The sequence below is a fragment of the Sphaeramia orbicularis genome, chromosome 1 (genome assembly GCF_902148855.1).
Source record: "Sphaeramia orbicularis chromosome 1, fSphaOr1.1, whole genome shotgun sequence".
Lineage (NCBI taxonomy): Eukaryota > Metazoa > Chordata > Actinopteri > Kurtiformes > Apogonidae > Sphaeramia > Sphaeramia orbicularis.
Window position 1 is genome coordinate 41,006,328 of NC_043957.1, and position 21,080 is coordinate 41,027,407.

At 36.7% G+C, this 21,080-nt stretch overlaps 3 protein-coding genes across 19 annotated transcripts in view; 1 reads left to right on the forward strand and 2 right to left on the reverse strand.

The window, feature by feature from the left end:
- Positions 1-9,134, reverse strand: part of camk2d2 (calcium/calmodulin-dependent protein kinase (CaM kinase) II delta 2) — a 33,327-nt gene extending 24,193 nt beyond the window's left edge. For 13 of the 16 annotated variants that reach the window (XM_030147871.1, XM_030147849.1, XM_030147910.1 and 10 more), the window contains exons 1-2: positions 8,703-9,134; positions 5,709-5,803 (exon numbers count right to left, since the gene is read on the reverse strand). In XM_030147871.1, the coding sequence (XP_030003731.1) occupies positions 5,709-5,803; positions 8,703-8,764 (157 nt within the window). In that variant the 5' untranslated portion in view covers positions 8,765-9,134. The remainder of the gene's footprint in view (positions 1-5,708; positions 5,804-8,702) is intronic. The other 3 variants (XM_030147936.1, XM_030147902.1, XM_030147917.1) reach the window with 1 other exon arrangement.
- Positions 9,135-11,839: 2,705 nt separating this feature from the next.
- On the reverse strand, positions 11,840-13,281 carry LOC115429120 (interleukin-8-like). 2 transcript variants are annotated; one of them, XM_030148377.1, is made up of 4 exons: positions 13,022-13,281; positions 12,681-12,803; positions 12,485-12,571; positions 11,840-12,351 (listed from the first exon to the last, which is right to left on the reverse strand). In XM_030148377.1, exons 1-4 carry the CDS (start codon positions 13,087-13,089, stop codon positions 12,339-12,341), a joined length of 291 nt encoding a protein of 96 aa, XP_030004237.1. In that variant the 5' UTR covers positions 13,090-13,281; the 3' UTR covers positions 11,840-12,338. The 2 variants fall into 2 exon arrangements, with proteins under 2 accessions (XP_030004237.1, XP_030004235.1); XM_030148375.1 differs by having other exon boundaries at positions 11,847-12,351; positions 12,681-12,813; positions 13,023-13,275.
- Positions 13,282-18,612: 5,331 nt separating this feature from the next.
- LOC115429111 (interleukin-8-like) lies at positions 18,613-20,198 on the forward strand. Its single transcript, XM_030148366.1, has 4 exons — positions 18,613-18,771; positions 18,926-19,058; positions 19,221-19,306; positions 19,666-20,198. The coding sequence occupies exons 1-4, from the start codon at positions 18,720-18,722 to the stop codon at positions 19,710-19,712; spliced, it is 318 nt and encodes a 105-aa protein (XP_030004226.1). The 5' UTR covers positions 18,613-18,719; the 3' UTR covers positions 19,713-20,198.
- Positions 20,199-21,080: the final 882 nt, after the last annotated feature.

A 21,080-nucleotide genomic window follows, 5' to 3' on the forward strand; every position in this document is an offset into this window, starting at 1 on the left:
GGCCAAAGGGATGAATTTGCTAATTTAGTCTAGAAATTTTGGGTTTTTCAAGTAATTATACAATATGTTATTCACATTTTTTGTGAAATGATAGTTTGCAAATGTAAACATTTTCATAATTTAATTTAACTTTTTTGCACTAGAACAAAAACAAAACTTGGAGTTCTCATTATTTATAGGTTTGATGGGCTATCATTTTACAGGTTTGGCCCACTTGAGATCAAATGGAGCTGTACTGTATGTGGCCCCTGAACTAAAATGAGTTTGACACATCTAACATAATGAACAAAAGTCTAACTTAACCATTTAACCTTTAAGCATGCACCCCAAATAATGTCTTAATATCTCTTTATATATCACAGAGCTGGAATAAACCTGCTCTACTACAATACTATTAAATGTATAAATGTATATCTGTGGTTGTTAAAAGAAGCATTTTCTGCCTCAAACATGAAAAAACAACAATATATATTTCATCTGTCACCCAGTAACAAGTAATTTCATTGCTTGATCAAAAAGGATTAAACCGTGAAAATAAGAGGGCAAAAAAATTCTAACACCAGATTGTTGAACTGTACCATTTCATTACAACAGAGTGTTCACTATCTTCACTAGCAGAAAAAGAGGCTACTGCTTGGGTATGGCCTGGGATGGTCACAATTCAATTCATTTGTTAAAGTGATCAATGAATAGATCAGTAATGAACATAAACATAAACATGAGTACAGACAAAGAAAACCTGGCCCTATAACCCTATACAGGGTTTACCAGGGATGTAACAATATGCATATACATATATAAAACAGGATGCTGAAATTGCTCCACTCCAATTTAATTAAGAGTTTTAATTAAAATGATGTAGTGGGGTGAATGTAACATCCTCTATGACCAGCAGCTAAGTAGTCCTCCTCCATACAGTTCTATTCAACCCCCTGCAGAACTGGAGTCTAATGAAAAAATCCAGGGCTCTGAGACACCGTCACCCTCTGCTGGCTCCCAATAGAGGAAGAATTATGACACTGATAACTCCCTTGCTTTCTCTTCAGATGAGAAACAAAAGGTGGCTGGTGTCAGAGATAAAAGTGCCCCCAGAGTATTACTGAGAGTCTCATAATTTATGGTAATGTCTGGCTTTATCTTATCCTGTGTAATGTAGACACACACAGATACATACAGTACCAAACCCATACATGGTTCAGCCGAAAAGCACCAAGCAATGAAAATACTGTGCAACTATTTGAGACGATCATTTCTGTTGTTAAGCCACAGACCACCAATGTAAGCTCCGCTATTGTCAGAAATCATTAACTACGGGGCTCCGTGGTAACCACAAGAACTGGCATAGCAACAAGCTGGAGGTAAGGAAGGCTGATATGTTTCGTAATAAACCTGCACAAGAAGTTTGTACAAACCGCAAGCCATTTTCTGCTTTGATCATTACAAGACAGTTGCCTTTGTCAGATTTTGCCATATACTCACTGATCGTGCTTACTCAGGCAAGCATTTACATAATCAAGTAACAGTAAAGTGTACTTACTGCCACATTGTTTTAAGGTGATAATCATATAACTATTAGAATTCCTATAATACAATGCTCCATAAAATGTTTCTTTATTTGCTTATAATAGTTTAGGGTGAAGCCTATCTTTGAAATCTAAACAGTCATCTTTGGATTTCTTTCTATTTGTATGTAAATGCCAACATATAAAAGACTATTGTTTTAATTGCGAAGTTAAGACTCCCAAATTATATATCTACTTTTTAAAATATGTGTTATTGTAAGAGGAACTTTTTCTTAAAGAGTTAGCACAAAACTGACCAAAGAAAAAGATGTGGGAGCAAAAAAGACCAAGAGAATTGTTAGATAAATTAAACTTAAAAAAACAAAGAGGAGGATGAAAAGGACATGCAATACAAAAGGCAGAGAGAGAAAGAGTGACCATCATTAAAAAACAGACCAAGATGCAGTTCTCTGTAATAAAGAAGGCCCTCACTGTCTGCAGAGTCCATTACCCTTATTAGTCATACTGTGAGTTCTGTCCAGGTCCAACAATCTATCGTTTAACACTGAAATCTTTAGAATACAAAGGCTGCAGTTTGGATCATAGCATACATTATAAATAAAAATTTAAGAGGTGAAAACTTTATACAGCAGCTGTAACTAACAAAACCCTCAGCTGTGAAGTGGTTGGTATGCTCTACATGCATCTTTTAAGTTAATGTCCTCTCAAAACAGCTCTGATTCTTCCTCTATATAAACAATTTAGCAGGATTTTCAAGTACTGTATTTATTGGAACCACTATTGGAGTGTGTTATTAGTATTATGAAGTTCAAAGGTGATCTGGGATCAGTCTCATAATGCAATAAATATAGGTTTATAACATTTGTAATAGATACATGAAAGTAACCATAATCATATCCACGTTCATATCAATATAATAAATATCACTGCCAATTTCTTAAGCAAAATATTACAAATTCCACTGAAATACACGAATAGCATTTCTTAGACTGCAAGTTTATATATTTACGCTATAGTTATCACAGGCAATAAGGATAAATGCACCCTCTGTCACTACAGTGAGACACAGAGTGAGATCAGCATTTAATTTTAGCCTTCAAGTGCCCAGTGAGTCATGTGATTCCAATTTTTCCTACTGATATCTCCTTCCCTTCCTACCCTTGTCTGTCTCTCACCCGATATCATTTGCTCTTTCTCCTTTCCTTCTTTTTTAGTTACAAAGGGTGCAGAAGCAGTGTGGCAGTGATGTAGTGGTGAACCACAAGAAAGCAGATGATAGGCAAGGAAAGGAAAAGCAGAAGTGAGGACAAATATTTATTTTGTGCAATCAAGGACAACAGTACACCACAATATCTGTACATTAGTAAAAATAACAACTGCACACCTTAACTAGCACAGAAATGGTCACAGATGAAGGAGAATCTTGATGAGATGAGATGAGATGAGATGATTGGCATCAACAAAACCAACAATGTAAACTTGATATGGTGAATTATGAATATCAATCAGTGAAAATACCATCAACATTGCATCAAAACATGTAATAAATCTTTATATCCCTAAACCATTTGAAGATTTGTTTTGATTTCATCCCATTTCTTCATTGGCTTCCTCTGTATCCCACAATTCAATGCAATATTTACACAGCGAGACAAACAGTCCCTTTTTAAAATTCCAAACATCTTTTTTCCGCAAAGGGTTTAGCAACGAAAAGCTATCTAACTGTTAAGACAAGCCAAAAGGGTCACATAGTTGGGCAATGCGCACAGACGTACAAACAAGGACACTCGCATGCACAAACCCACGCAAGGGATTACAGGCACACGAAAGCACATACACACTTGCTCGCATGTACACACCACATCACAAGCAAATGAAAAGTGACAAAAGATAGCAGACAGAGTTATAGTGACAGGACACTGACGCATGCATGAAAGGAGAGGACAAACATTCAGCTGCTGTGAGGGATACAGTGTGCACATAAGCACATGTACAGACTGTGTTGACTTGCAGTCCTGTCTTTCTCTTCATGATTATCTGCCTCTCTCTTTCCCTCTGGTGTCTATTCTTTTCCTTTCTTCTTGCTCTCCACTGCCACCTCTCACTCTCATTCACTGACTCAACTGCTGCTTTTAATGAAATGCTGCATAATCAGGATTGCAGATTGCAGGAATGTGACTGGTCCTACAGAGCCACCACATGTGTGTCCATGCAAAAACAGAAACACACACAGTGCCTTGATCTGCCTGCACTCCAGCCACCAATCCCACCCTAAACCCCTTTAAATTATATATACTCTCACACGCACATGTACTCACAGAGGCACACACACACACAGTGGAGTGAGGTTGGGGGAGGTCATGATCCCGCCAGAGAGAAAGGAATCAGACTTGCAATACTAAGGCTTATCGCGGAAAGAGGGTAAGACCATATCTGACACGCCAGCATGCCCGGTATGTAAACCTCCTCTCTGCACACACAGAGAATAAAGAGCAAATGTGTGTTAGAAATCTTGTGTAGCAATCTTTGTGAGAACCAGTTTTAACTTTTAACTGCTGAAGTGAGGACCTGACTTATTGTACAAACTGAGGACATTTTAGCCAGTCCTAACATTCATATGGGCCTATTGGAGGGTTCAGACTGGGTTTTTATGTGAGGTTGAATTTAGATTATCGTTGGGGTAAGGGGCTGGAGAATATGTTATATCATTAACAAGTCCTCACAGTGCTACTGTATTTGGCACAAATGTGTGTATGTGTACCCACAAATACATATGCATATGGGATGAGATAACCCTTTGCAGTATTTTTGGAAAATCTGTCCCAGCATGGAAGCGGTGAGACATCTATCTGTTTGCCAAGGTGTCTATTACCAAGACAGCACTCAGCAGGCAGGAGGGTCAACATAGGCAGAGGAAGGACAGAAAGGGAAGAGGATGCATGAGGAAGGGGTTAGGAAAGAAAGTGAGTGTAAATGGAGCAAAGAAGAGAGGAGAGGATAGAAATAGAGCAACGGAGGCAGGAATAGATGGTGAGGTACTAGCTCTGGAGAAAAGGTGAGGAAGGAGAGGGTGGGTAAAAGAAGTGGGAAAAAATAGCAGCTTCTTGTAAACCACTAAAAGAATATAGATATACAGGAGAGTAGGAAGGAAAATGCAAAACAGTGAGGAACAGAGGATATAAACAAGATGAGAACATAGAGTAAGAGGAAGCTAGAGGGGAAACTGGGAGATGCAAAAAAGGATTCAAAAGTTTATATTAAAAAATACACTGCAAAGAGGGGGAGGGGCTGCAAGTATAGCTTTATGAAATTCTGGTAAAGTCATTACTCACATCATCAAATCAAATTCTGCTTACTGGGAAAAAAGGACTTACTGTGTTGTTAACAATTGCCAAATCAATTCTAGTGAAATGATTCAGTGACCACATGTTAGTCTTATGCTAGCTGATAGCAGTCAAGCAACCAATGATACAACATTATATTGGTTGTAGAGGAGGGGGAAAAGAAAAGGACCAACACATCACTGGTTAGTGATCAAAAATATGCTGGTGGCAAGTCCTAGGTCATGTATGTGCTTGCACTTGTATGTGTGTGTGTGTGTGTGTGTGTGTGTGACCTAGTGTGTCATAATGTGTGCGTATATGTATGTGTGTGTATTCCAGCCCTGAGGCAACCGGGCCAGCAGCTACAATTACAGTGACGGATGTGAAAGAACTGGGTCGGCTTCGCAAGAGCTCTGCCCCTGGGATGACAAGACCAGCCAGAGCCCTGAATCAATACGAAACACATGCACACGCCCGACACACAAGTACACTCACAAGGTTGTATATCACAAACATTTACATAGAAATCAAAGGACAAATCTGAATACCACAAAAAGGAAAAACATCCTCATGCATCGCAAAAAGTGCAAGCTAACAGGCACAATGACAGTTCTCACTAAATGTTCTCAATGTTTTCTATGCACACACACACGGGAAACCTAATCAACCGAAATCCAGATGAGTCTCTGTCCCTGTGTACTCTTCTGTCTTCCACTCATTGACTTTTTGTCACAAACACACACACTTTCTCAGAGCCCCAAATCCAGGACAGCAATGTTCACAGTTCATTCACACATCACTCACTTGGGGCGTTTGTTTGTGCTCATGTGTTGTCTGTTGCTGTCCATGTGTGTGTTCCTACCTCTGGCAGAAAGCTTCTTCGTATTGATGATTTTGGCAGCATACTCTTGTCCAGAGGAGATCTTCACACACCTCCTGACCACAGAGAATGCACCTCTAAAACACACAAAAAAAGATTTGTTTAGGCACTAAAAGAAGTTATTCAGTCCACTATATCACTCTCATTATGCTTTGACATCTACAACACACCATACTGTACATTTAATAACTAAATGATTCTATGAGATAATTAACTCCAACAACGTGCCTACTTGCCAACCACTGTGTCAGCCATGTGTCCTGGTGTTTCAGGCACATGTATGAAGATCAAAAAACTAGGTCAGCTATATTTGAGGGCGAACAAGAGCAGAGAGCTGCCTCTCTCATCTCTAAATGCAGCCATGGAGGAGGCAGCTTCATCTCCACTCAGCTCTGCAGCCATGTAGGCCGCTTTGCTATTCAGCCTCCATCTCCGTCTGTGAATACCTTTTCTTTTAAACTGAATCTGTTCTCTGCAGTAAAATCTGGTTTAGCTCCAACTAACATCAGGGAAATCAGAATCAGTTAAAAACGTTTAGATCCAGGCACTAGAGAAGAAAGACCTTAACTGATCCCTGATCATTACATATTGCATTCCTTAAGACTAGCCACAGTAGCATTATATAGCAGTTACCTTATTCTTTGAACCAGGTGAGGATTTAACTCAGGGTGACTTGATAAATAAATAAACTGATGTTCTCTGACTTATATGTACCATGCACATGTTATCTAACATACTCTTGACCAAGCAGCTTGCCACTAAAGCTTATGTCTAATTTATAGGGGATTTGGAAAAGGAAGTGATCATTGCAAACCATGTTACATAATAATTTTACTTGATTATCCTGCATAGTTGTGCAGCATGGCACTGTCTGGCATATATTAAGTCCCACACGACATAGAAATGAATGCAGTTGAGCCCAATAAAATGTCCTTTGTTTCTGCATTTGAGGGCCCTGGCAAGCAAGCTGGAACAAACTTACAGGTTAGCCTCCTAACCATCTGTGCTGACAAAGTTTGTCTTTGTCTTGCGCAGTGTTTGTAGTGATGGAATAGATTAAATGAAATATAAACTGCACGATACTCTAAATAATTACAATTCACCACCTGGTTATGTAACTATGTTTAAAAAAAAAATCCCCTAAAAGATGAAGTGTTCTCTAATTTCCATGAGGCATCTTGGTTTTGTTTTTTGGGTTTTTTGTTGGTTTTTTTTGTTAGTCAGATGTAATATTTTTCTTGTGTTGAATCACTTTACTATCTCTTTGCCCATTATTATGAGACATATTTTCAATTACTTCAGAATTTCCGAATAAATTTATATTAGGACTGTCAAAATTAACATGTTAATGCAAATAAATCCGTCATCATAAAAAATCTGGTTAAAAATTTTAACACAACGCAGAATGACTCTGAACATCTCTGGCAAGACATTTGGGCAGTTTGTCCAAGTAGAGTTAGCATCGCACATATGCAAGCGGGCAGTTGATCCGGTAGTGACAGGCAGCAGAACCAACCCATAAAGATGGAAGATGCTAAACAGCATTGCATTGGTCCTCTGGATGGAAATGAGTACAAAAAAACAAGACTGAACAGTTGTTTCAAGTTGTTTTGTTTCAAATTGTTTTGTTGAAACTATTGAAGGTGTTTAATAAACATGTTAAGTGCATATATATTCCCTTTTTTCTTGAGTCTGTTTGCTCATGCAAAATAAAATGCAATTAATATAAATTAAAAATGAATGATATTTAATCGTGATTAATCAAAATTAATCCACAGCAACCCTGTGATTCATCTGATTAAAAAATCTAATTGTTTGACAGCACTTATATATATATACACACACACACACTGTATATACTGAATACTTAATATACACCTATGTATTGGTCAAACTCTAGAGTGCTAGTAAATTGTGCTGCATACAGTATGGAATCAGGTGAGTTAAATGCAGTGTGGCTGCATTATTCATGGTAGATGGTGTAAGATGAACACCATATAGGCTGTGTAGGGAGAACTTACAGAATCTTTTCATTCTTTCTTACTACAGGCCTCCTTCAAACCCAGTTTTTTCTTTTTAAAATGCTAAGAAGGAGACTATGGGAAACTGGGAGTACATTTTTGTGTTGCTCTGCTACACTGAGAGTCAACTCAGGTTGCAGACATCTGGGGCTTTGCATACTGACCAGAGGGTGCAGCGGGGTTAAGCAGTGGAATGACCACATAAACAGGCCCATAAACTCATGCATAAAAAAGAACTTGTGCCCAAAGTTCATGGGCACCAGTTCACACACATGTGTAGGTACAATGTCATCTCTTTCTCCGTGGCTCTCTCTGGGGTGAGGAATCCCCTGCCTGTCTGATAATTGACCGCAGCTCGGTGCTTGGCTGAGGAATGTGTCATCGCCAACTACAAGCTCTGCTGTCGCATTACCATGAGTGTATTTCTGTCACGCGGGAGGAGGAGGAGAGTTTGGGGAGGGGAGATATTTAAGGTGGAGGTGTGTTACCAAATCTCACCATTTTACGCACCCTGGTGACTTTCACCCCGGTTCATTTTGCAACATGGGAGCTCCTCTCTCTCTCTCTCTCTCTCTCTCTCTCTCTCTCTCTCTCTCTCTCATGACAATTTAAAGGTCGAAATGCAATACCAGAGGCAGCACAGGATACAGGCGAATGACGACACGCTCGATTCGACATCTTCTTTCGTAAGCACAAAACGTAAGCGGGTTTCATATGTGAGATATAAGAAAAACACAGGATGCGATTGCAGATGGCTGAATGATACATGACAGTGTATTTAACACCCCTCTATCAGGTTTCATACAGTATCAGCAGCGCGCGCAGGCACGCACGGTAAAAAACCAAACACACACAGGGCTCGGAATCCGCGTCCCTAAGCCAAGGCGGCCTATTACATAACAGACTGACATTTCGTACGGGGATGATGCCAGATGATAAAAACATGCTTCCTTACTTCCCCAGCTCCTCGAACAGCTGATATTCGTCGGTAAATCTCGTGCAGATCGTTAACGCCATCCTGAAGGAGGTGCCAAGGTGTGCGGAGACGCGGATGAGGTGCACTCACAAACAGTATCCACCGCACACAGTCGTCAACACCGCCCGGTTTTGTCTTGGACCTGCAAGCCAAACGCAGGGATTCATGCACAGCTAAAGCGCATCAGCAAGAGCTCTGGTGGGATGATTTCTGCGGCAAAAACACTGCCTGCGCTGAGTGGGGACGTGGGAGCTTCCGGCGTTTTCGGTAGCAGTTTCTTAAGTATCTTCACATGCAGTGGCTTGTCACAGCTCGAACACGCAGCATTTTGCGTGCATTTCTGTGTCTTTGGTCCGTCAACTGCTGCGAGTGTTGTCTCCCTGCGCGCATCATACGCCGCACTACAGCCTACCGCACCTACCACCGGCTGTGCGCTCAGTCCCGCCCCTTTCCCTGCATCCTCACCCAGCTCAACAACAATAAAATAATAATAATAATAATAATAATGTACCTTAAGGCTTAATATTTTGTAATAAACATGTAGCCTATCAGAAGCACACTGCATCAATATCCATAATAAAACATCCAGCAAGCATATTTCAAAAATAATAAATCACTAAACGCCAATTCTGTAAAGGAAGTATTTACCAGACTCTCCTAAAACTAGTATAGTCAAGTTATATCAGTATAATCATAATTATTGTCAATCATTTTTCATTTTTATAGGCTACTGACACTCCAAATATAGGTCAGCAGCCTACTTAGTAGAAAATTCCAAAACTGTTGATTCACCTGTGAAATCATACTTGGCTAACCAGTATGCGATGAAACCTCATTGCTACTGTGGTTTCATCTGGTGTGGCCCAGGTGAGAACAAAGTTATTACATGCAGAACAGTATTTTCTTTTGTGAGACATATTACCTGATGAATCTGTTATGTCTTCAAACTCTCTCTCTCTCTCTCTCTCTCTCTCTCTCTCTCTCTCTCTCTCTCTCTCTCTCTCTCTATATATATATATATATATATATATATATATATATATATATATATATATATATATATATATATATATATATATAATAAAACATGTGTTTGCAGTGTGTTTCTGATATATACTGTATATCAGGGACAATCTTCCAGGTCACTCTCGGAAAAGAGATTTGTAATCTCAGTGAGTTGTTTTTTTGTTTTGTTTTGTTTTTGTTTTGTTTTGTTTTTGTTTTGTTTTTTGTTTTGTTTTTGTTTTGTTTTTTTTTGTTTGTTTGTTTTTTGTTTTTTGTTTGTTTGTTTGTTTGTTTTTTACCTGGTTAAATAAAGGCTTTATATAATGCACATCTGTTGCTCTGCACAGAGTATATAGCATCTAGCTCATGTGCAACTCCCATTTCTGGATGGGCTTTTCACGAAAGAAATACCTAAAAACCTAATTCCCATCTACCTAATACAGTAATTACAATATCAAGTATTTCCCCAATACAGTGTAAACACACACACAACATATACAATCATACACTCAAAAAACAAAAAACAAAACAAAAATAAACCATCTGATCACACATCCAACATTACACATATTAAAAATGAGAACATTCTTGTTTTTATTTTATTTTATTTTATTTTATTTTTTTAACCAGTCCTTAGTCTTTGCTATGAAATCGATGTATGTCTATCAATGTAATGAAAATATACATGAAAATGTAATGAAATCTGTTATCAGTTTCAGGATAAAATAAAACAAGAATAAAATAAAAACAGAATAAAATGATAACTAAGTCTGCATTTACTGTATTCTTCCAGGAGTACACAATAGAATTGATATTTCAGTTCATAGAATACAATTCACAAAACTCTATTCTGTGAAGCAGGGTTAGGATTCTATGAAATGCTGGGTTTAGCAGTCAGTTACTTTTATGTATCAACACAGGAAGGTAAGACCCTTGCTGCTTCAGCGTCTAGAGTCTACACTATGATTTGTATGATTGTGAGTTCCCAAACTTTATCTGCCATCAATGTATGCTTTCATTAATATTTGTTTGTCTGTCAGCAGGATTATGCAAAACTATGGAATATTTGATTCAAAGTGTTTATTGTCATATCAATATGAAGCATGTTTCCTTGTACAATTAAATTTTTCTTTGCTGTCCACTGAATGCCAAACGTGAAATCTAAGTAGAAAAATTATGTAAAAGAAAGGAATTTTTAAAAGGCAAACGTAAATAGTGCAGTCATGCCGGTACAAACTGAAAATGTAAAAAAAAAAACTGAAAATGTAAACAGTGGATATTTGATTAACTCATACTGCTGTGAGGATTGGCAGTGTTGGAATTCCCTTTGGGTTTCAGATTAATTTAACTGTTAAACTAAAATAAAGCAAGACCAATACAGAACCGCTGCACCCACATCAGGTTTATTGGTGCAAGTAAACTGTTACCTCTCTTTAAAGGAAGAGGATGTACCTACTGACATGAAAGAACATATAACTCACCCAAGTATTTACCAAAAATAGGAGTGCCACTTCCTTCAAAGCAACAGTTATTCAGTTACTGTATATCCAATGGTTTTATAGTTCCTTTATACCTATTAGATTAGTCACAGCACAATAAAAGAAATAAAGTCTGTAGTTGTCTGTGGAGTCCACTCGGACCTGTTTATCAGAGGTCAAAGGATAGAGGTTTATCAGAGGTGAAAGGATAAGGAGGATCATTACCAGTGGTATGTAGGAGAGCACCGTCTGAGCCTAAGTCCCATGAGGAAAGAGAACAAAGCTGATCCAGGAAAAACTAAAGAACCTTTTATGTGTAAAAGAGTCTTTTTTTTCATTTTTGGGGCCCTTACAGTATAGATACAATATATATGTGTACTGTCGCTTATGTTGAACTCCATCTGTGACTTATCTGTGACATTTTGAGCAAAGTTACTCTTCTTCAGACTTCAAAAAGACATATAGAGAAGTAACTTTGATAACATATATAGCATAGAACATACACAAATTATTCAAGAAAATGAGAAATTAAGCTTTGGTTATCCAGCAGTATTAGTTAGTACTGGGATGTGCATGTCTTTGCTTTTTATTATTTATGCTACATTATGTAAAGATTATTTATAAAAGAAAAAGTTTATAAGAGTAGATAAGGCCATTGATGTAGAGTTAAATTCTAAATAACAGAATTTAACAATTTGATTTACAGTGGAAATTAGGAGAGACAAAACAGCATTGTTTTTTAACTTCATGTAACATTTTAATAAATCAGTTGGTTGCGATTAGAAGCACAAATACCAAATAAAACATACTTATCATAAATATATCAATAAATATATTAAACATAAGTTAAAGACAAAAGCATAGTAATGCAATTTTTCCACACAAGAGCTGCCAAAATGTTGGCAACAACACAGAAGTAGCATAAAGATAGACCCATCAGTAAAAACCATGTTTGATACAAACATAACAGTTAACTTCTGTTACAACTCTGCTGTCATTTCCATCAGCTGACTGGAACTTGAAGCTGTCCAGTGGTGGTAAAATGACATGAAGGTGATGACACTGTCATCACATCAAGTTTTGATTTGTAAAAAATGGCCAGGACTCTGGTGGCAAATTTCTCGGTGTCTCTTCATCGTTTTTTGCTGTAGAAAAAGGAAACAGAAAAGGATGATTATTCTCAGGGACATTTTCCAGTAAAGACATTAATATATATAAAATGCATAGCTGTCCATCTATTGTCTAAGAGTAGACTTTAGTTGATTGAACAGTACTTACTTTGCCAGAATTGCTTTGATCACTCTCTGCACCCAGCGAGCCTCGGGGTTCAGGCAAACCTCTTTGCCTGAATTTTTCAGAGTAGCACTGCAATGCCAATAAACACAGATATATTCAGAACAAGTTTGCTTGACAGTAGCAGTTACAAATTCTAGCATTATCAGGACAGGTTAAAGACTGTGAAATTAATCCTTACATGATCTCAGTTACATCACAGTGAGAGTTGGCAGGAATCAGTTCCACTTTCTCAATGTAGCGGCCAATGGGTTTACTCTCTGTCTGGATGCAGCGGCAGTGCAGCTCCATACCAAGGCTTCTCAGGCTCATCCCTGTAAGAATAAAGTAGTCATATCATTAGAAAGTGAAAAAGCATATTGATACCATTCACTTGATTCTACATGAAGAGAAAGGAAGGAAAAAGCTAAATGTGCACAGTAGTGAAAGTCAAAAAGCACTTCTGAATAGAAAGTATGTAACTGACCATCACAGATTATCTCTATTATATTCATAATTAAATAATAATAATAAAAACTCTTACCTTCACTGGCTGTCAAGAAGGCCAGGAGCACCACCAAAGAGGCAACAATTACTTTGCAGCTCACCATTTTAACTGTAATTATTTAAGTCTTAATGGATAAGAATATTCTTCAAAAAGCACTAAGCAATGTAAAGCACAGAAGCTGTTTTGTTCTCTATATGCTTTACTCTTTCCTTCTATTTCCTCTGGCCTCCACTTTTCCTTTTCTTGTTTTGGCTACCTGCTGAACTCTGCAGTTCGAATCTAGCGCTGAGGACGAGAGTGTCGCTCTTATAGGCATCTGGAAATGACTCATTTCCTCATGTTGCGCAAACCTGGGTTGTCTGCAGGCTTGAGTGGGAATTTACAGTGTGAGGATCTGATAAAGAATTTTAATACCAGCTGTGACTTATCAGCAGCACTCACATGTCACCATTTGTCACTAAAGTACACAGTGACTAAAAGTTAGCAATAATGTGAGTCTGAAATCATTCTTAAGAGTTCATGGATGCTTTCTTAATAAATGATCTTTATTAATACTAAATAGTTCATCAACATCATTTCACACGTTACATTGATCAACTCACAAATGATTCACAGATAGCATGACATGAATGTATTGAATAATTAGATGCTAAACTGTGAAAGAATGTCTGACAAAGAGTGATAAACCCCCAGTTTTGTCAGTTAAGATTTTACTCTCTCAAAGGCAATCTTAACCTGATGTCCTTACATGAACTTTGTCAAGACACTCAGACTTGTTTTAATGTATTTTAATATTGACAGTTAGACATACAGTTCACTAAAAAAGTCTTTAAAAACTGCAAGCATAAGTGACCTGATAATTGAAGTTCATCACAGTTGTGACAGGCTATAATGTAATAAAACATTATACCTAATGTAGAATTTAAATGTTTGCAACTGTGGGGAAAGAAGAGTAAGGTCAGCAATATTAAAGGGTATATTAAAATATTGTTTAATGGAAATTTTGCCTTAGTTAGTTATTAAGCAAAGAAGCAAAGAGACCAAAAAAAGATAGTTATGATATATAAAGACATCCTTTGGTGAAAACCCCAGCAGTGTACAAAATCATTAAATCCCCATGCAAAAAGAACTTTTAGAGTGAAATTCTAGATAACATAAGACTTTGACCCCTTGGTAGGTCTTTGCGGTTCAGCTGAACTGGTTTAGCTCTTTTGAAAACATTTAGTCTCCCATCCAAGAGACTTCTCCAGATTTTGACTATTAACTAAGTAATTTGTTTTTTATGTTTTCATGCCAAATCAAACTTATATTTTACACTAATCAACCAGCTAATGACACACAGATGAAATGTTATGAGTGAAATAAACGAAGATGTAATTGCTTACAGATTGGCTGACCGATGATGAAAAGTATTCAGTTTTGTCATTTAGGATTTTACCTCTTGAAAGGGGAATCTGAGCCCTGGAAGCATGAGCAATGTAATGGTTGTGAAACCGATAGAATTGTGTAACTAATGTTCAGTATATGTATACATAATTTTGAGGAAAGATTGACAATATTTTACGCGGCACAGTGATGTAGTGGTTAGCACTGTCACCTCACAGCAAGAGTGTCCTCAGTTCAGTTCCAACACCAGGAACCTTTCTGTGTGAAGTTTGCATGTTCTCCCCATGTTTGCATGGGTTCTCTCCAGATACTCCGGCTTCCTCCCACCATCCAAAGTCATGCACTAGTAGGCTAACTGGTTAATCTAAACTGCCCATAGATGTGAAAGTGAGTGGTTGTTTGTCTCTATATGTCCAGTTCATTATTAAAAATGTGAATCAGTTCTCAACGGACTTGTCTGGTTAAATAAAATAGATTTTTACATACTATTTTTATGGCACTTTTATTTCTGTTAGATAGCAAATCAAAGAGGCAAAAAAAGATATGATGAGTGAAAAGTGCCTTGGTCTGAAATCCAACTGGGTGTGCAAAACTATTCAGCTCCAAAGCACTTGTTTTTTTGCATATAATCTGTCAAACAAATCATAAATGGGAACATTTAATTTGTAAATCCTATGTGAAAAAAATGATTGCAGTTGGCATTTAATATACTTGTGAAAATATCATGTATTGCTGGCTCATGCATTTAATTTTTCTAAACATTAGGCAATGTGCCAAAAACTTTCATGGGACCAAGACCTGATGCAACATGAACAAGCTCCAACACATTTTTCTGTTCGTAATACGTCAGTAAACCCTCGTCCACAAAAGAATAAGACATATGTTGCAACTTTAAAACAGGATTCATCCTTTGTGGTTTTGAAACATGTCAAGATCTTGTGTCAGACAATGTAAGTGGTGGAAAATTAGGCATGTGTTATTTTTCAGTTAACACTGTACAGTATATGCTTGTTTTGATTATTCCTTCATTGAACAGGAGCAAAATTCATTTCATACATAAGGAACACATACACAGGAAACAGGCAGGAATATGCATTGCAAAATATGCTATATGATGACCTCCTTGTTTGCTCATATTTTAAGTGTGTGTAACTAACTTCACTGAAAAGTTCAAGTGCTTTCCATGAAGTGCTTTAAGTAAAAATATGTGGTGAGACATAAATCATCATAATGTGACTGGTTTTATGATACCCACAAACACATGACCATGTCATTTCCCTTTGGGTTATCCCCTGGATTCCAATGTGGTATTGAAGACCAGAAAAGGGAAAAAAGGGGGAAGTGTCCACAGTCTGTGCATGTATGTGATGTTTTTATTTTCATTTTCATTGATAGAAATGAAAAAAATAAATGAAGACACTCTTTAAAAAAGTCAATTCTAAAAAACATTTTAACCTCCATACAGAATTTTTTACGAGCTTCAAAAATGCTCTTATTTTTGATGTCTAAGAATCCAACTGGTCCTCATAAAAGTAGAAGTACAAGTAAATATACACACATCCATGAAAGAGGAAAAGTCTCTAAAGCTGCAGGAGATCAGAGAGGAAGTGTGATGAAATCCTCTCTGAAAGCATGATACATAGATGTTTGGATATTCCAAAACACCCCCGTGACCTCGGCAAAAACCTCTAACTCTATAATTGGAGTCACGGCGAATGTCATTCTATTTATGTTTAAGAACACTGTTAATTTATAAAGACAACAGACGTACATTTTGTGCAGCTATATTATGGGTCTCACAGAATGAATTATTGCAACCATGATCTTAAGACTTCTCATGGCTACATCTGATTAGTTTGTCATTATGACATAGAAGTCTCAGCTACTAAAAAGTGGTGTAAAATAAGTGAAGAAATCCTATCTCCAACAAAAGAGGTGAAGTGTGGGAGTCAAGTGAATAGCTTAGAAGTATATTCAAAAGACGTGCAAAGGAACAGGCTGCAGCATGAAAAAAATGTGTCTGTACTTTCACCACTGCTGGCTTTACGCCAGAAAGAAAAACAAGTATTTTTCTTGTTAATTCCATAAATCAGTGTTTGTTATCTTTGTCCAGGATCCTGACTACATTCCATAACACAAAAGAAAATATAAAACAATGCAGTGGAGGATAAAGCCACATATCTGTTGAGATGCTGAATGGCACGCTGCCCAAAAACATTCACTATCCATACCTGATCAAAAAGCACACAACCGACACAAACACATGACCACAAAACTACACACACTGATACTGATAAGACTCAGACAGTGAGGAGGCCAAGTAGGTGCTGGGAAAACCAGGAATGATTCATGAGCTTGTTGTCACCATTCCTTGTTGAGTGGTAAACAGATAGACGTGGTGAGGGATTAAATACTTTACAGTGGGGTTTAAGCTCAACGGTAAATAAGTGAGTTTCAAGGGAACTAAAGGTTAAAATGTTGTATCAGGTATCCGTATTCATTGTGTTACCTGCAGAAGACCACAATCATTTAGGAGAAAGACACGAGAATGCAGGTGGAGAAGCAAAGTAATGGACTACTGGTTATGGGGCTATGGGTAAAAATAGTATTTTAACCACTTAGACTACAAAAAAAAAAAAAAAAAAAAAAAAAGAAGAACTTTAAAAATGAATATGATTTTGTGTGCTATAGTTACAGTGTATTTCAGTTTGTTGTTAAAAAGCTTTCTTTCTTTTATCACTACATATTTTATCTGTATAATGTGTTTATGAATTCCTGTTCCATTATACCACACATCAGATGTGTTAGTCAGAGTTAGAAATGGATGTATGATGGCAAGTAAAATAGTAACAAAATCCTAAATATGACTTATACATTTTTTCATAATGACAGTTTATTGTCAAAGTATGTCACAAAAAAAAATCTAAGGGCTCAAGGGGCAAGGACCTGAGCTCCACACTGATGGAATGGCACTATCCTAAAGTTGTAATACAGATATTGACTGCTGAAGTTGGCTCTGAAGAGCCTTGAGTCCCACAGATGTATAATTTCAATTCCAGAAAAGTTAGGGCATTTTGAAAAATGTGAATTAAAACAGAATGAAATGATTTGTAAATCTCATAAATTTATATTTTATTTTTAATAAACCACATAAAACAAATCAAATGTTCCACTAATTATACAGTCCATAAATAATTAGTGGATGGAGGGAACTCAGTAGTTTGCAATTTGGCCATCACCATATTGTATTTTTCCAAGCCGGATGTGACCATATTTGAACAAAAGGTACATAACTTAGCTTACTTACTCGATAAAACATTCAGTTTTATTAAGTATTGCTTAGCAAATTAAGTTCACAGTCCTGATAGTGTAGCCTAATAACCACAACTAGGGTCAAGCTGTCTGGCACGAAAAATTGTGTTATAGTAAATAAACTGAAAATCTAATTTGGCATGTGGGCAAACACAGACACAGCATTCAGAATCAGAATCAGACGCTGACTGTGCCCTGTTCTGTACCATTACTCTGGTGTGCTTTTCCTAAATGCGACCGTTCTTATTACCTACAACAACAAATACAGAGACAGGCTATTGATAAGTTCATGATATAACCCCACTCCAAAAAATCTGATGTATCACTTCAATGTTTCACTCTTATACAGAGGAGGAGAGGAAAGAAGTGTCAGAGGCAAATGTCACTGAGTTTTTGGGTTACGAAGTGCTGAAGGACGGGGTAGAAGATTAATTGCCGTGTTCATTTCAGAAAAAAAACTTTTACTAGGCGTCCCTTCCTCTGTCTGGGTGGCCCTACAGGAGTTTACATTCCTTGTGTGTGTTTCACACAAAATTTAAAGGGTCATGCCAGAACACAAGTGATGTGTTAAAAACAACCCTAAAATTGCATGTTCTCAAAGAAAGTAATGCTTTGAATAAAAAGTTGCTGTTGTACTATTGTTTTGTATGTTTTTTCATTTTGTATTGCATTCTTTCTGCAGTTTGTAACAAAGCCGTTTTTGAAGTTGAGGTGATGTACTTCAAGATTATAAAACATTTTATAAATGCCAAAATAAGGCAGATCTGAAACAGAGATTATAAATACTCTTAGTTATTTCATAAACAAAGATAAGCAAAATCCAGATCCTGTCATGTGAACTACCCTCAGTTGCAATAGCCAATGCAGATGCCTTGGATTATTGAGTAACTACAGGAAGGACAAATAAGGAGTGAAGAAAAATCAGAGAGGGTCTGTCTTACAGTGAACAACTGAAGAGAAAAGAGCTGAGCTTTACATGTTTCAGCTGTATTTTACAAGTTATAACGCAACTCTATCTTCCACTTTAGAGCAGATATGACTGCTGCAACTATACTGACACTTCTGCTTTTCTTGGCCATCGCAGAAGGTGAGTCTGGTGCGCCAATTGCAGATTTAATGCATGAATAATTATAACCAAGAAATTAGGCTAAGAGCTGTCAAATGTTTTCTTTGTTGCGACTTTTGTCTGACAGTAATACCCTATTCCTTTTCCAACGTTCACTATGTTTCACTACCTGTAGGTATTGGCCTTGGGGATCAAGGAATAAATCTGCGATGTAAATGTATCAACAAGGAGAAAAAGCCAATTGGACGACACTTAAAAAAAGTGGAAGTGTATCCACCTAACTCTCACTGCAAAGACACTGAGATAATGTAAGTCCAAAGAGCAAAGTTGATAATGATTCTGTTACTTTGTAGTTAGAGAACAATAAGAGGAGTAATATTACTGGTGTCTTTATCTGGATCTGGAACAGTACTGCTTGGTCTTGTAAGCAACAATACTGTCTGATTTCACTACTGGTTTTCATCTTGCAGTGGCACTCTTAAAAAGGATGGACAAAGGATTTGTCTTGATCCCAGTGCTCCGTGGGTCATAAAGAGCTTAAGAAGGAACCAGAAGAGTAAGTTAATCTCTGCTGTGATTCTGACTGTGCAATAAATGATTTCCATACCTCAGAATAGTGGAGACAAAATGTTTCAAGTATAGTCGGAGCAGAAAATAAACCTTCCTTCTGGGAAATAGGTTACATTTGTTAGTTACCATAAGTGAGTAAGCCTATTTAGTTTTATCAGGAAGTAATATCATTTGGAGCAAAATTTCCACACTTGATTCATGAAAACAAGCATTAAATCAGGCAAGCAAGAAGGATAATAAAAGTTTAACTCTTTGTGTATCACATTGTATTTGAAGCTGTTGTACTGAATGTCATTTGTACTGATAAGACCTAAAATAAAAGTGAATGTATATTTTCTTCTGCAGGAAAACAACCCAAAAAGCAAACAAAGAGAAAGCGTGGTTTACAATAACACACCATGCTTGTTTGTGTGATGGGTGACATCCAGGTTGCAGCAGTGACACTTACGACATACTGGACACATCATTTAGCCAACTTTGCAATTTTCTAGTTGTCAGTAAGAAAAGAAGGCATAGTGACGCACATTTATCTCTATCAGTATAATAAGCATTATATGTCTACTTACAGCTAAAGTTAAAGGAAAATGAAATACTGATGCATTCAATTAAATGTCTTAAGGAGTGAAAATGTAAGGAATACCAAAGGCCAGCAAGATAAATGTATAGAAAATCTGGACTTTTCTGTCAGTTTTTCTTTCTTGATAAACACAGTATGACTCTGACCATAGAAATGAACTGTACAAATCTGAATTCAGTTATTGTTTTTTTTCTTTATATTTTATTTTTTCTATAATATTTGTTTGTCTATGTAAAGCAATATGTAAGTGTACGCTAATGATTGAAAATATGTGAATAAACAGTTACCTTGTTTAAAAATATCTGTGCCTTTTTGAGGTCATTTTTACAGACCCCTTGGCATACCAAAAGGAGGTATTTTTATTATTTTATGTAGGCATGATCATTATCTTGTTTACAAAGGATGATTATCTTGTTTGAACAAGTTATTATTTGGAGTCAACATCAGAGAGAGTAAACTTGTTTGGACAAGGCAAAGAAAAAAAAAAAAAAATCTTTTCAGGACTTATGGCTCCATTTCATTTTATTTTATTTTTGTCAAGTAGTGATGAATGCACTAGATAAAAAAAAACTAAACCCTATTCAGGACTAGGGGGTCTACTATTTATTTAATTTAATTTTATTTTATTATAGTGATGAATGGCCACGTTTCATTTAAGGTGATTAAATATAAGTTGAATAGTCATTCAATCTGTCAGTTTTTCGTTTTGGTGTTTCACCAAAAGGTCATAAATTAATTTTAATATTTCTTTAAAAGAGTCAAAGCATACATGGACCAGTGGTGTTTGGAAAATAATCATTAAGAGTCATAACGAGTGTATTGTCAAGAGAAACATATTAAGTCCTGGGTGAATGGACACTGCCACCTGCTGGAAAAACAGTTTTAGGCTCCAGTCTTTTCGTTTCTTTTTTTAATTGTGACATTTTATTGTGTAATTTTTTCAATTGGCTAAATGTAATTCTTTCTAACTTTGCCTTGATAGAAGCTAAAGGCTGGTTACAGTGGCGAACTTCAAATTATATTATTTGTCAGTAATCTTGTAAATTACTTTTTTTATTGAGCAATGAACAATTGAACAGTATATATACATAATAGAATACATCAAAGTAGGATAAAAAAAAAAAAAAAAGAACAATTTACAATATATTTTACATGTCAAATATATAGAAACACATTATATATA

Coding starts and splice junctions, on each gene's coding strand:
- LOC115429120 (XM_030148375.1), bottom strand. CDS start 13,089: ATGGTGAGCTGCAAAGTAATTGTTGCCTCTTTGGTGGTGCTCCTGGCC. Junction 12,814..13,022: donor CTTCTTGACAGCCAGTGAAG/GTAAGAGTTTTT, acceptor TTATTCTTACAG/GGATGAGCCTGAGAAGCCTT. Junction 12,572..12,680: donor TGTGATGTAACTGAGATCAT/GTAAGGATTAAT, acceptor TTGGCATTGCAG/TGCTACTCTGAAAAATTCAG.
- LOC115429111 (XM_030148366.1), top strand. CDS start 18,720: ATGACTGCTGCAACTATACTGACACTTCTGCTTTTCTTGGCCATCGCA. Junction 18,772..18,925: donor TTTCTTGGCCATCGCAGAAG/GTGAGTCTGGTG, acceptor CACTACCTGTAG/GTATTGGCCTTGGGGATCAA. Junction 19,307..19,665: donor CTTAAGAAGGAACCAGAAGA/GTAAGTTAATCT, acceptor TTTCTTCTGCAG/GAAAACAACCCAAAAAGCAA.